Source organism: Nerophis ophidion, linkage group LG03, assembly GCF_033978795.1.
Source record: "Nerophis ophidion isolate RoL-2023_Sa linkage group LG03, RoL_Noph_v1.0, whole genome shotgun sequence".
In the NCBI taxonomy this organism is placed as follows: Eukaryota; Metazoa; Chordata; class Actinopteri; order Syngnathiformes; family Syngnathidae; genus Nerophis; species Nerophis ophidion.
In genome coordinates, this window is record NC_084613.1 from 79036858 (window position 1) to 79053342 (window position 16485).

General features: G+C 39.7%; 1 protein-coding gene across 4 annotated transcripts in view; it reads right to left on the bottom strand.

Annotated features, from left to right (window-relative positions):
• The window catches only part of zgc:110158 (uncharacterized protein LOC553590 homolog), a 161739-nt gene that overhangs the window by 119508 nt on the left and 25746 nt on the right, over nt 1-16485 (bottom strand). For all 4 annotated transcript variants that reach the window (XM_061896158.1, XM_061896157.1, XM_061896156.1 and 1 more), the window contains exon 2: nt 7307-7379. In XM_061896158.1, coding sequence (XP_061752142.1) covers nt 7307-7379 — 73 coding nt within the window. The remainder of the gene's footprint in view (nt 1-7306; nt 7380-16485) is intronic.

Below are 16485 nucleotides of genomic sequence, written 5' to 3' on the forward strand. Positions count from 1 at the left end.
ACTTAAATCTGTCGATTGGTAAGGGTTTGTTTCGCATTAAATGTGGGTATCTAGTTTCAAATGTACATACAGCTAGCATAAATAGCATGTTAGCATCGATTAGCGTAGCATGTTAGCATTGATTAGCTGGCAGTCATGCCGTGACCAAATATGTCTGATTAGCACATAAGTCAACAATATCAACAAAACTCACCATTGTGATTTCGTTGACTTAATCGTTGCAAATGCATCTGCAGGTTATCCATACATCTCTGTGCCATGTCTGCCTTAGCATCGCCGGTCAAATGTGAAGACACTCTGGTACATTCAATGGGGGTCTGGCGGCAGATTTCTTGCCAGTGGTGCAACTTGAATCCCTCCCTGTTAGTGTTGTTACACCCTCCGACAACGCACCGACGAGGCATGATGTCTCCAAGGTTCCAAAAAATAGTCGATAAAAACGGAAAATAACAGGGCTGAGACCCGGTGTTTGTAATGTGAAAATGAAAACGGCGGGTGTGTTACCTCGGTGACGTCACGTTCTGACGTCATCGCTAAAAGACCGATAAACAGAAAGGCGTTTAATTTGCCAAAATTCACCCATTTAGAGTTCGGAAATCGGTTAAAAAAATACATGGTCTTTTTTCTTCAACATCAAGGTATATATTGACGCTTGCATAGGTTTGGTGATAATGTTCCCCTTTAATTGCAAAACATACAAAATAGGGGAATACATACATTCAGCTATCCTAAATGATAGTCCACATGAATTTTACATCATTAACTGCTGTATTGTAGAGCAAGGGATTATTTAAAATGAATAAAAAAATAGGCTTGACTTTTGGAGACAACCTTTCTATTAACAATTACGTTAAAACATCTTTAAAATAATATCGGAGTAGTACTTTGTGATGTTTCTGAATATAATTCAATGCAGAAAAACAAAGAAGACTTCTGCCTTTGTGGGACATAATCTGGATTTTCTACACCGGCGTGTTTCTGAGAGGACATCCAACAACAGAACATAATCAAGAGAGTGAAGCTAGTGCTTGACTGCCATATTACATCTTATTTTAAAAATCAAGCAATAATAACAAATCCTCCGTAAACTGTATCATAACTAATAAATAGGAATAATTGCTTTAAAGTTATTTTACTTGCTTTGTAAAGAGAATTATGTCCCTTCCAGTTAAGAATAACAATAAATTAATGCATAATGCTTAGTAATAAAATCAACATTTAACAAAAAACAGAAAGCTATCCCAACAAACTCTTAGTGCTGAAATATACGGCATATATGAAAGCAAGTTTGAAAGTAACAAAATTAACCAGAGTGCTTTACGAATTAGGTACGTAATCAAAAAGTAAAACTACAGCAGATCACGATGTTATGTTTTAAAATACAAGTTTTTTGTCCGAGCAGGAGATAAATCCGCTGACAGCAACACACACAGGCCTACTCATAATAAGTGTAAAAAGCTACATTTGCTTCATAATTTCATATTTTGAAACTTGCATTAAACTTAATATACACACACATTTTCCTCCTTTCTTCTTCTGTGTTTTCCTGCAGCTCCAAGTCCAATAAAACTGCTCCCGTGTAAACTTGTTGTAAGTCCCGCCCACAGGCACCCGCCCATAACGCTAAAATACTGCCATTAGTTTGAAATAGAAATGTCCGATAATATCGGACTGCCGATATTATCGGCCGATAAATGCTTTAAAATGTAATATCGGAAATTTTCGGTTGCAAAAAGCAAAAATTATGACTTTTAAAATGCTGCTGAACGGAGTGGTACACGGATGAAGGGAAGTACAGAGCAGTTGCGTCTCCCAGTCATACTTGCTAACCCTCCCGATTTTCCCTGGAGACTCCTGAATTTCAGTGCCCCTCCCGAAAATCTCCCTGGGCAACCACTCCCCCGAATTTCTCCCGATTTCCACCCAGACAACAATATTGGGGGTGTGCCTTAAAGGCACCGCCTTTGCGCGCCGGCCCAATCACATATTATCTACGGCTTTTCACATACACATGTGAATGCAAGGCACACTTGGTCAACAGCCATACAGGTCACACTGAGGGTGGCCGTATAAACAACTTAAACACTGTTACAAATATGCGCCACACTGTGAATCCACACCAAACAAGAATGACAAACACATTTCGGGAGAACATCCGCACCGTAACACAACATAAACACAACAGAACAAATACCCAGAACCCCTTGCAGAACTAAGTGAAGTGAAGTCAATTATATTTATATAGCCCATTTCTCTAGTGACTCAAAGCGCTTTACGTAGTGAAACCCAATATCTAAGTTACATTTAAACCAGTGTGGGTGGCACTGGGAGCACGTGGGTAAAGTGTCTTGCCCAAGGACACAACGGCAGTGACTAGGATGGCGGAAGCGGGAATCGAACCTGCAACCCTCAAGTTGCTGGCACGGTCACTCTACCAACCGAGCTATACCGCGCCTAACAACTAACTCTTCCAGGACGCTACAATATACACCCACCACTACCCCCTCAACTTAATCCATATCCATTCATACATTGTATTACTTTAATTTATTTTCACATTAAAAAAAACACTAATTTTTGAGGTGTGGCAATCATATCTATGGTGACAACTTTATTTTATTGTGTAATAGTAACAACTCCCTTGTTAATTTACAGAATCTGGTGAATATCCTTTGTTTTGACTTTATTGAACTGCACATGCAAATGGCGCCGAGGCCACACTGGGTTCTGTACAAGTTTATACAGTCAGCTGGAAAAATCTGATTTAGGAAAAAATCCGATTTGGGCCACTTTAGCCAGCAGTGTAAATAAGGATGGGCAATATGGGCATTTATTAATATTTCAATATTTTTGGGCCATGTCACAATACACGATATATATATATCACAATATTTTGCCTTAGCATTGAATGAACACTTGATGCATATAATCACAGCAGTATGATGATTCTATGTGTCTACATTAAAACATTCTTCTTCATTCTGCATTAATATATGCTCATTTTAAACTTTCATGCAGACAGGGAAACCATAATTAAGTCAATTTACCAAAACTCTATTTAATAAACAGTTATTAAGCAGTGGCACAAACATTCATGTCATTTCAAATCAGAAAGTGAAAGATTGTCAGACATTTTAAAACAAGCTATGAGTGCACTTTTGTGCATGATGTCACTAAGATGACATATCAAAAGAACACTAAATTAAAGTGTAATTTTTGTACAGAACTACAATAGTTTAAAACAAAAAAAGTGCCCTTTGGTCATGATGTCACTAAGGTGACATATCAAAACAACACTAAAGTGCACTTTTTGTACAGAACGCCACTACAATAGTTCAACACAAATAAAGTGCACTTTTGTGCATGACGAAACAAGATATTTCAATAAGTGTGAAATAAAAATAAGCTGCATAATAGGAAATCAAATAGCAGTGCTGCTACTTTTTGTAGCAACGCTTTTGCCGCATAATTGTTCAACATATTCCCGCTTGAAGCCAAACCACCGCCAGACGATGCACCCCGTGCCGTTTTTCTTGGGAATTAATTCTTCCTTTTTTTGTTACCAGACTCACACCTTCTCTCTCTCGTATTACCACTCGCAAGGCACCGTTAGCATCACAGCTAATGTTACCCATGTAGCTACCTCTCTGCTCAGGGAGGGCATGTGACGTTGTATGTGACGTATGTAAGAACGTGCACTTGTTTACAACTATGTGAGAAGGAGAGACAAGAAAGAGTGAGAAGAGCCTGTAGTGCAGGGGTAGGGAACCTATGGCTCGCGAGCCAGACGTGGCTCTTTTGATGACTGCATCTGGCTCTCAGATACACCTGAGCTGACATTGCTTAACACGATAAGTAATGAATAATTCCACTTGTAATCACAGTGTTGAAAATAACGTTCAATATATAAAACATTCTCTTGTTTTTATATGTTTAATAAGTTGCGTTAATGGTAAGAAGTTATTTATCTATTATTGGTAAGTGTGGGGCTTTTCCTCCTGGGGGTTCTTCAGACCACCAAGCAATGACATGAGAGCCTGTTTCAGGGTTACAATATTGTTTTATTTTTCAATAAGTCTCTCAGTTGCTTTCCAGCAATTGTATTTTTCTCTTTCGTTCTTGCTCGCGCTCTGGCTCCAGCCCCCCAACCCTGTCTCTCCTCCTGGCTGATGCTTACGGTATAACAGAGCGACATGTGATTAGATAACAAGGCCCAGGTGGGCCATCTACACGCCTGTAAATGATTTCGAGGCCAGTCCTGGCAACACCCCGCTTCGCTGCAGGCCCGCAGGCCACGACCCCTCCACAGTTAGCTTCATAATAAAAATGTTGATATAAAGAATAAGAGACCTATTATACCCTAGAAATGTTGGACTTACTTAAAAATGCACGCGTTTAGTTGTGTTCAGTGTTAAAAAAAATATTATATGGCTCTTACAGAAATACATTTTAAAATATTTGGCTTCTTGGCTCTCTCAGCCAAAAAGGTTCCCGACCCCTGCTGTAGTGTAATGCCCGCAGCTAAAAGCAACTGTGTGAGAACATATACTCGAATATCACGATATAGTCATTTTCTATATTGCACAGAGACAATATAGAAATATCGATATATCGCCCACCCCTAAGTGTAAACGTAGTCAGTGAAATTCTTCGGTTTTTGCCCGCAAAGTCCTCCTGTATAAATATATTGGTCTAATCCCTTCAGTATCTACCATATACTAATACTACCTTTGGTATCAACACTACCGATTTATGGATAATCAGTTTTCCATTTGTGTGTCCTCTTGGTAGTGGTGGCTAAACAGCTACATATCAGCCCAACATTTGTAGTTATGTTATTGTTTCCCAAAACTCTTATAATTCGACTTGTTAACTTCCTGTTAATAACGGCTTACTTTCTGCTGTAACGTGATTCCATCTACACCAGACCTGGGCAAATTAAGGCCCGGGGGCTACAAGCGGCGGCCCGTTAAGCTTTTCAATCTGGCCCGACGGACATTACCAAATAATTTTTTCCGATGTTTAAGATGTAAAGTGCAGCTCCTATTATGATGTGCAGTGATGTTTTCTAATGACCGTAAGTCTTTAAATACACAAAGTATTCCAATGGTTGCAATCTGCATGATATACTAGTTACTATGGTCATATAATTGGTTACTGTGGTAATCTATTTAGTTACTATGGTCATCAAATTAGTTATTATGGTAATCTAATTCAGACCAGTTGATCTGCCGCTTCTTTTCTTTCTCCTATGTCCCCCCCTCCCTTGTGGAGGGGGTCCGGTCCGATGACCATGGATGAAGTACTGGCTGTCCAGAGTCGAGACCCAGGATGGACCGCTCGTCGGGACCCAGGTTAGACCGCTCGCCTGTATCGATTGGGGACATCTCTACACTGCTGATCCGCCTCCGCTTGAGATGGTCTCCTGTGGACGGGACTCTCGCTACTGTCTTGGATCCGCTTTGAACTGAACTCTCGCGGCTGTGTTGGAGCCACTATGGATTGAACTTTCACAGTATCATGTTAGACCCGCTCGACATCCATTGCTTTCGGTCCCCTAGAGGGGGGGGGTTGCCCACATCTGAGGTCCTCTCCAAGGTTTCTCATAGTCAGCATTGCCACTGGCGTCCCACTGGATGTGAATTCTCCCTGCCCACTGGGTGTGAGTTTTCCTTGCCCTTTTGTGGGTTCTTCCGAGGATGTTGTAGTCGTAATGATTTGTGCAGTCCTTTGAGACATTTGTGATTTGGGGCTATATAAATAAACATTGATTGATTGATTGAGTTATTATGGTCATCAAATTAGTTACTATGGTCATCAAATTAGTTATTATGGTAATCTTATTAGTTACTATGGTCATCTAATTAGTTACTTTGGTCATCTAAGTCACAGCAGCTCAGACCAGGCACCAAGCAGTGTGGGTGGGGAGCGTTTCCACAGAGTGTTTCCAGAGCCTGAAATGTGGGTGTCAGGGACAGACTCGGAAAGAGATTTTTACCACAAAGTTCTACAGCTTAGTGATACATCCGATATATCAGATTGGAGGTGGGGTTTTTTTTACCTTTCGTGTTCATATTTCGTTGTGTTTATTGCATTTTTGTTGCGTTTTGCTTGATTGTAAAATATGTCGATCAAAGGGGGATGTGACGTTCATATCTTGTCAATATTCAGTGTTTTATCCTTCATAGTTAATATCGTAAATGCCACAATATTGTCATTTACTTTCTGGGTGTTTCCTTCAATGGAATACTTAAAATTCTATTCAATTTTTTTACGGTGATCTGTTTTTAGCATTCAATCTGACATTAGATGGATGGATGGATGGATGGATGGATGGATAGATGGATAGATGGATAGATGGATAGATGGATAGATGGATAGATGGATAGATGGATAGATGGATAGATGGATGGATGGATGGATGGATGGATGGATGGATGGATGGATGGATGGATGGATGGATGGATAGATGGATAGATGGATAGATGGATAGATGGATAGATGGATAGATGGATAGATAGATAGATAGATAGATAGATAGATAGATAGGATAGATAGATAGATAGTACTTTATTGATTCCTTCAGGAAAATTAAAATTCCAGCAGCAGTGTACAGAGTTGAGATCAATTTAAAAAAACAAAACAAAAAAAAAGTAAAAAGTAAATAATGGGGGTTTAAAAGGAAACAAAATAGAGAAATATTACAAAAAGAATAAAAACAATGGGAATAACAATACAACAGTAAAATAAGAATATAACAAGACAAAGTAGGCAGTAGTGACCATGTTATGAAAACGTATTGCACTGTTAATGTTTTGCAAATTATTGGGTGGTTTTGTATTAGTGTTCCTGAAAATAGATGTACCGGCCCCCAGACACATTTTTTTCTCTAAATTTGGCCCCCCGAGTCAAAATAATTGCCCAGGCCTGATCTACACTTTTGAAACTTTACTAAGCACCTACTGTATTTCATCTGTTGTTTCAAGATAGCTTCGCGGTTAGCTTGCCTGCTGCTGCTTGCTTAAGCCTGGGCCTTCAGTCCTCCAGTGATAACGCTACTTAAAATGTACAAATGTAGTCTATTTGCCGCTATGGAGGATTATTGACTTAGGGAACGGCAGACAGCTGCAAGCCCCCTCTATGGCAGCTATTTCTTCCGGTCGGCGGACTGAGCATCGAAAACATGAATCAATGTTTACAAATTACAACGGTTCCTGGAGAATCTTAATGCAAGACCCGGCTGGTATCGAGGCCAAGCCTTAATTCCAGGTAATTGTTTAACAATTTCTTAAGTAGCAAGCCTTACCTCAGACAAGAAGGTCTGTGCGGACTTCTGTGCTCCCACGTGTAGCAGATACTCGTACACATACAACGCCAACCTGAAACACACAGGAAGTTACAATAAAAAAAGTGTTAAAAGACCCAATTTAGCTTGCAAACTTTTCCTGACCTTTCCCGCTCCCCGCTCTTTATTTTACAAGTAGAAAAGTTGTAGAGGTGTAAAAGCAGAGTTGTCTGCTTATGCAACACAGACTCAATAAGTCTACAAAAAAATGTTTTCACTTTGAAAAAGTTTGAGAGATGATCGCAGTGCGAATGTAACACGTTAATGAAGACAAGGTGCTCAAGCACCCTCCCCTCTTGCATGTTCTGCCTTGTTTACAGTCCGTGGGGTCGCAACATTACAACAATCGTTCCGCTTTGCAACACAATTAACACAATACATTTACGTTTTGCTGAGGAGATTTTACAATCTCACATTTTCTAATGATATTTTATAACTCTGCATCATTAACTTATTTGTTAGTATTTATCTGGATCTGCCTCCCGGGAGCCTTTTGGCCATGGAGACCAGCTGCAGGGTCTCTGCCACACCGGAGTCGGTTTGGAGGGACTGGAGGAGATGTGGATGAGGGGACAGGGCTGCGGAGCTAGCACTGAGCGCTGGGACGGAGAGGCTTCGCGGTGTCTTGGCTGGGTGAGCAGGTGTCGGACACCTCAGTCACTTTGGACGTATCCTCGCTCATCCATGCGGACTGGACACTGGCCGAGAGTTGATTGGCGGCCGAGAGTGGAGTCGGCTGTCTTGGTTGCTTTGTTGGGTCTGCTCCTGTCTCTGGCCATGCCCCCTCCACCCCAGCGGACGATGGCGTGGAACACCGCAGAGGCCACCACAGTGGATATGTTTCTTTTACTTTTTATTCATAGCTGTATGTAGAAGTGTCTGGTTGTATCTGCTGCTTTAATGTCTTTAATGTCCTCTGTGTTCTTTGATGTTTGATGTTCCCTCTTACACACATGTAAGAGGGATGTGTTCTATGGCTATGAGTTGTTGTTTTTTTTCCCTTGGGCCCAGGCTAAGACCGATTTTTTTTATTTTGTTTTAATCTTCTATTTTTTTTCTCCCATCCCCACCCCTTGTTTACCTGTATCTCATCTTTTTTGTAAGGGGCGCTGGAAGCCGGCAGACCCGTCAGCGATCCTGTTCTGTCTACCTGTAATGTTTGTCTGATCTTGAATGGGATTGTGCTGAAAAATGTTATTTTCCTGTAGGAACTCTCCTGACGGAATAAATAAAGTACTATCTAATCTAATCTAATTTTATTTATTTGTGACACATATTTAAAGCATGCAAACTCTCTCAGCATCAGCTACATGCATTGTCTGCCATTGCGGTTTTTTGTTAGCGATTCTGTTTTGGCCAACTGATGCATTCAGAACAGCAAAGCATTTCTGTCTTTTACAGGATATTTGACTAGCGTTTTTCAACAGAAAAGGCCTTAAAAACAGCAGTTCTCTCCTGTCATATGGAAGATCTTTGTATATAATTTTATAGGTACAGTCATTAAATCAGGCAAAATGCCACCAAAGGATCTCGACTATCATGTTTGTACTAAATTCCTAAAAACATCAAAAACACTGTCATATAGAAGATTTTTGACCAGTTATTTGGTCTGCAGAAATTTCTTGAATTTTTTAAAGTACCATATTTTTTGGACTACAAGTCGCAGTTTTTTTCATAGTTTTGCCGGCGGTGCGACTTATACTCAGGTGTGACTTATGTGTGAAATTATTAACACATTACCGTAAAATATCAAATAATATTATTTATCTCATTCACGGAAGAGACGAAGAAAATGTCAGCAATCGTCACACACACGTCCACCAGTAAGAATTCGGAGTGCATTGTGGGTCATGGGATGCTAACTGCTATATGTTACTGCCGCAGCTATTAAAATGGATCATTTCATCGTTGGCGGTAACTTATAAAAACTGAGAAGGGCAGCAGAAAACGACAAAAGGAAGCGGCGCATACCTTTGGAGTTGGCAGAGTTGTTTAGAAGCGACATAGAGGAAGAAGATTTCAAGGGATTTATCGATTAGGAGTGACAGATTGTTTGGTAAACGTATAGCATGTTCTATATGTTATAGTTATTTGAATGACTCTTACCATAATATGTTACGTTAACATACCAGGCACCTTCTCAGTTGGTTATTTATGCCTCATATAACGTACACTTATTCAGCCTGTTGTTCACTATTCTTTATTTATTTTAAATTGCCTTTCAAATGTCTATTCTTGGTGTTGGATTTTATCAAATAAATTTCCCCCAAAAGTACAACATATGTATGTTTTTTTCCTTCTTTATTATACATTTTCGGCCGGTGCAAAGTATACTCCGAAAAATACGGTACATAGAATTATGCAAAATGCCTTAATCGAGGATCTTTGTGTAGCATGTTTGCAGTAGAATCATAAAACAGCTAGACACTGATATTGGGTTCACTGGGTTGTGAGTTTGTCCTTGCCCTTATGTGGGCTCTGCACCGAGGATGTCGTTGTGACTTGTGCAGCCCTTTGAGACACTTGTGATTTAAGGCTATATAAATAAACATTGATTGATTGATAATGGATTAACATTAAAAAAAAGCTGGGAACACTTCGCCTTTGTACGACTGCTAGACTTTTGACAAGAACAAGAAAGTTTGATCATATTACGCCTGTACTGGCTCACCTGCACTGGCTTCCTGTGCACTTAAGATGTGACTTTAAGGTTTTACTACTTACGTATAAAATACTACACGGTCTAGCTCCATCCTATCTTGCCGATTGTATTGTACCATATGTCCCGGCAAGACATCTGCGTTCAAAAGACTCCGGCTTATTAGTGATTCCTAGAGCCCAAAAAAAAGTCTGCGGGCTCTAGAGCGTTTTCCGTTTGGGCTCCAGTACTCTGGAATGCCCTCCCGGTAACAGTTCGAGATGCCACCTCAGTAGAAGCATTTAAGTCTCACCTTGAAACTCATCTGTATACTCTAGCCTTTAAATAGACCTCCTTTTTAGACCAGTTGATCTGCCGCTTCTTTTCTTTTTCTTCTATGCCCCCCCCTCCCTTGTAGAGGGGGTCCGGTCCAATGACCATGGATGAAGTACTGGCTGTCCAGAGTCGAGACCCAGGATGGACCGCTCGTCGGGACCCAGGATGGACCGTTCGCCTATGTATCGGTTGGGGACATCTCTACGCTGCTGATCCGCCTCCGCTTGGGATGGTTTCCTGTGGACGGGACTCTCGCTGCTGTCTTGGATCCGCTTTGAACTGAACTCTCGCGGCTGTGTTGGAGCCACTATGGATTGAACTTTCACAGTATCATGTTAGACCCGCTCGACATCCATTGCTTTCGGTCCCCTAGAGAGGGAGGGTTGCCCACATCTGAGGTCCTCTCCAAGGTTTCTCATAGTCAGCATTGTCACTGGCGTCCCACTGGATGTGAATTCTCCCTGCCCACTGGATGTGAGTTTTCCTTGTCCTTTTGTGGATTCTTCCGAGGATGTCGTAGTCGTAATGATTTGTACAGTCCTTTGAGACATTTGTGATTTGGGGCTATATAAATAAACATTGATTGATTGATTGACTGTACAAAAAGCCTGAGTGAGTGGTTTTGTCAAACACCTTTTTAGGTGTTTGACAGGTACTAAACTTTATCCAACTCTAGCTTTCATCTCCTATAATAATCAAATACAGCTTACAGAAACCACAAAAATGCCATCAACAACTAGATCCAATGAAAAAAAATTAAATCACAGCTAATACAAACAGCAGAGAAACACTCGGCAAGCCCAGGCTCACGGGGTCTATTAACAAACACCGGGATTGTGCCGAGCAGCAGGGAAACCCCTATTGACTCAACATTGTGATCCCCAACTCCCTCGCTTAGTCATGTTTAATAGGCCGTTAATGGACCATCAATCGACCGGCGGTGTGGACATGACAGTGGCCCCCTGCGCCCGGAGCAGAAAGCCCTCTTGACGGGACCGATCCGACCCTAATGAGCGGGACAGCATAACATTGTCATCATCAGCTGATCGATGAAACGCGTCTTTGAGATCATCAGTCTCCCGCGCATGATCCTTATTAGGATCGCCGAATACCGTCAAACTTTTGTCGATAAGCTGCTGCTTGAATCTCAGTAATACCATGTTTACCAGAATTTGATTATGATAAAAGCCAGAATTAACAAATCTATTTAATTAACCACAGACTCCCCTGTAGTTGCCAGGGGCAAATAATCCCCTGTGGTTGATCTAAAAAAAAACACCAAAAAAAACAGTTATTGGCATTTAAACAACTGTGGCTGTAGGTAACCTCCTGATGTAATGTTTCATCAACTCCACATGCATTTGAAGCATCGTGAGTGAGATGATAAAAAAAACAAAAAAACAATATGGCAATATTAGGAGTGTAACGGTACGTGTATTTGTATTGAACCCTTTCGGTATGGAGGTTTCAGTTCGGTACGAGGGTGTATCGAATGATTTTGTAACCTAAAGTCTTAACAAGCTGCTCTGCTTTCTGCCTCTGTCTGAGCAGTGAGCACCCAGCATTGTCCCACCCACACAACCATCTGATTGGTTACATACAAAGCCAATCAGCAGTGCGTATTCAGAGCGATGTAACAGCGAATCAGCAGTGCGTATTCAAAAAGCATGGGGTCAGTGCTCCGGCGTCGAGATGATCAGATATGTGTTTAGCAGGTGAGCGGTCATTGTTTGAGAAAGGGTTCACAAACTAGTAGGGATGCAGCAATTAATCGGTAACCGAATATATTCGGCCGAATATGGCAAAAAAAGCCACATTCGGCCTTTGGTGGAATGAGTTAAAAACAAGGCCGAATAGTGGCGTGTGACGCAATTTTTTGACGCGGTGACGCAATCAACCAACGTGCAGTGACGCGGTGACGTTGGGATATGTTGGGTACCTCTATAAGTGTATGAGGTTACAAGCACACACTTATTGAGATTTAGTGGGGCCTCTGTTTACATTATTAGCCTGTTGTGTAGGCTACCTGTATAAGTGTATGAGGTTACAAGCACACACTTAATTGAGATTTACTTGAGCCTTTTGTTTACATTATTAGCATATCTACTGTGGCTAAGCAGACTTTTGCCAAAAGGACAATAATTCATTTGTTGTGGGTTTATCCACTTTAATGCACTTCATTTTTTTTTTGGGAATGCATGTTTTGTTTGAAGGCCTAATATAAATGAAAAAACTGTGATTTTTTTGAAAAGCAAAGACTACTGCAATATTTAAAAAAAATTTCAATATTCAATAAAAAAATACTTTATTTGAAAAACATGTCTAAATATTTATTCTAGGCTATTTATGCAATATTTAAACATTTTTGAAAAACTGCATTCATTATTCGGTATTCGGCTTCGGCCACAAATTTTCATTTCGGTGCATCCCTACAAACTAGGAATTTTACTTTTACATGAAACACATAAGAATAACATGAGGTGTAACTGAGCCATCAGATCTGGTTATTAATCAGACACTATTCAACAAAAAGGAGGAGGAGACTGTTTATTGCCAACTTAATTAGGACTTCCGAACAAAATACGAAATATTCAGGACAACAAACTATGCTGGCTGGAGTTGCCAATATCTTGGTACCGGTACCAAAACCATTTTGATGGTTTTGGTACCGGTTTTGGTTTGATGGTTTTATCATGTTAGACCCACTCGACATCCATTGCTTTCCTCCTCTCCAAGGTTCTCATAGTCATCATTGTCACCGACGTCCCACTGGGTGTGAATTTTTCCTTGCCCTTATGTGGGCCTACCGAGGATGTCGTAGTGGTTTGTGCAGCCCTTTGAGACACTAGTGATTTAGGGCTATATAAGTAAACATTGATTGATTGATTGATTTGATACTTGTTGGTACTTTGATACTTTTCTAAATAAAGGGGAGCACAAAAAATGCATTATTGGCTTTGTTTTAACAAAAAAAAAATCTTCAGGTACATTAAGCACGTTTCTTATTGCAAGTTTGTCCTTAAATAAAATAGTAAACATACAAGACAAATTGTCTATTATTATTAAGTAAGCAAACAAAGGCTCATAATTTAGCGGCTGACATATGCAGTAACATATTGTATAATTTATCATTCTATTATTGTGTCAACATTATGAAGGACAAGTGGTAGAAAATGAATTATTAATCTACTTGTTCATTTACTGTTAATATCTGATTACTTTCTCTTTTAACATGTTCTATCTTCACTTCTGTTAAAATGTAATAATCACTTATTCTTCTGTTGTTTGGATAATTTACATTAGTTTTGGATGATACCACAAATTTGGGTATCAATCCGATACGAAGTTGTTACAGGATACATTGGTCATATTCAAAATCCTCATGAGTCCAGAGACATAATAGAAATAAAGAAAAAAAGAAAAGAAAAGAAGATGTGATGGCAAAAATATCAATGTTATCATAATAGTATCGACTGGATACGCTCCTGTACTTGATATCATTACAGTGGTTGTCAGGTGTAGATTCACCAATGGAGTTTGCTTACATTTGATGCCGGTGAGCTAGAGTGTGAGTGAAACATGTTTAGCTATTCCACGTCCTGCAGGGATGATACTTGCAAGAAACTTACTTCATTTGTCACCATGGAGGCGAGGATTAGTGATTTAGAAGTAAAAGCTAAATAATACATTATTTAGCTTAAGCCCCATTTCAGCCACACTAAACTGTTGTTTAAGGTCCCCCTCCTCGGACAATTTTTACACGGGTAAGTGTGCCGTGTATTTCTTGAATCTCCGGCTCTTACCTTTGTATGGACTCATTGATCGTTTGCACACTGAGTTCTGAGAGGAAGTGTCGCCAGAAAGTGTCGTCAGAAAGAATGCGCCACAGCCAGCTTTATAATAAAGCGTTTTCGTAACTCGGAGCTAACCACGGGAAAGATGGAGGCGAGTCATCCAGACATGCCCGTGTTTCTTCTTTGTGGAAATCTTACATGAATACCTTAAGAGAAAGAGATCGTAGCTATTTGGGAACAGAGGTGGGTAGTAAGGCGCTACATTTACTCCGTTAGATTTACTTGAGTAACTTTTGGGATAAATTGTACTTCTACGAGTAGTTTTTATGCAACATACTTTTACTTTTACTTGAGTATATTTATAGAGAAGAAACGCTACTTTTACTCTGTTCCATTTATCTACATTCAGCTTGCTACTCGCTACTTTTTTTTTAATCGATCTATTAATGTTTGTTTTGGTTAATGACAGAGCTTCAAAGTAGAATCTACGCATGCCTGCGTTTCACCAATCGCATGCAGTCACTGGTGACGTTGGACCAATCAAACACGGCCAGGCGGTCACATGACCCGAGTTAAACAAGTTGAAAAACGTATTGAGTGTTACCATTTAGTGGTCAATTGTGCAGAATATGTACTGTACTGTGCAATCTAATAACAAAAGTTTCAATCAATCAATCAAAAGTGTAAAGGAAAAAAGACACTTTTTATTTCAACCGTACTTCCCGTCACAAGCCTAAAGACTGATCGCACAGTTCCTGTCTTCACAATAAAAGCGCCGCTCCATCGCGCCTGCGCTAACAAAATAAGAGTCTCCGAAAGCCAGCGCAAACAAGCTAGCAAGCTACGGAGTTTGCCGCCAATGTATTTCTCGTAAAGTGTATAAAACCGAATATGGAAGCTGGATGGATAAGATGCCAAAAACCAACGACTTTCATGTGGTATTAGACAGAAAAGAGGAACTTTTTTTCTCCATTTGAAAACGCGGACGTCTGATTCCAATCAATGCAAGTCATCAGAATCAGGTAATACACCAACTTATTTTCTTGTCGTCATGAAAGATAGGGATCTATATGTTAAACATGCATGTATATTCATTAAAACACCTTCAACATGTGAACAAAAACGGCAAAATAAAGAAATATAAATTATACACTGTATATATATATATATATATATATATATGATATGTGTGTGTATAAATGATTTGTGTGTGTATGTATGATATGTGTGTGTATAAATGATATGTGTGTGTATGTATATGTATATATAAGGGTAGATCACCTCGACTTGGTCATTTACTAAGTAATTGATAAACGTTGAAAAACTTATTGGGGTGTTACCATTTAGTGGTCAATTGTACGGAATATGTACTGTACTGTGCAATCTACTAATACAAGTTTTAATCAATCAATCAATCAAATCAATGAATGCCTACTGAGGCTATAGTGCTGTTAAGTTATTGTAGCTCAATGTGCCTTTTTTTATTTTATTTTAATGTACTATTAGTTAATATATATTATTGTTTTAGTTGCTTAAGAGATATTCCTGGCTCTGAATTTTCTCATTGCTATTTTTATGCTTTTGTGCATTATTTGTTGCCGTAATCAGGTACTCATCAGTTAGTCAGTATTTGAGTAGTTTTTTCACAACATACTTTTTACTTTTACTCAAGTAAATATTTGGGTGACTACTCCTTACTTTTACTTGAGTAATACATCTCTAAAGTAACAGTACCCTTACTTGAGTACAATTTCTGGCTACTCTACCCACCTCTGTTTGGGATACAACACTTCTCAGACAGCAAGAGAACTTTCGAATGTCCAGGTCAGCTGTGATTCTACTTAGCGAAAAACTTTGTCCATTTGTCGAAGGAGAGACAAGGAGAATGCGGGCTCCCATGGATGTGATAAAAAGGGTAGCGCATGCTTTGTATTACCTGGCTGTCGAGGGAAAACTATGGAAAACAGCAAATGCTTTTGGTATTGTCAACCATGTATGTCGCGGACTCAACGTCTAGGTTCAGAGTATATAAAGTCACCAAAAACAAAAGGACATTGAAGGTGGAAGAAAAAGAGTGAGGAGTGTCCTGACCAGATATCTTGATCCCTAGTTTGATTGATGTAAAATGTTCTTGATCACATTGTTTACATGTCCAATAAAGATTTGATTAATTTATGATGGCTCAGGTGTGATTCACTACAATAAGGTCCCACAGTACACTGGATTCCAGTTAATTGAAATACCACAACACTGGATATTGTTCAGGTAAGTTACTGTTAAAAACTTGCACACAAAGCTACACTGGAGGTGACTATGACATGCGCATTTTCCGTGCATGCGTATTAGGTCGTATTGTGTGTGTGTGTGTGGAC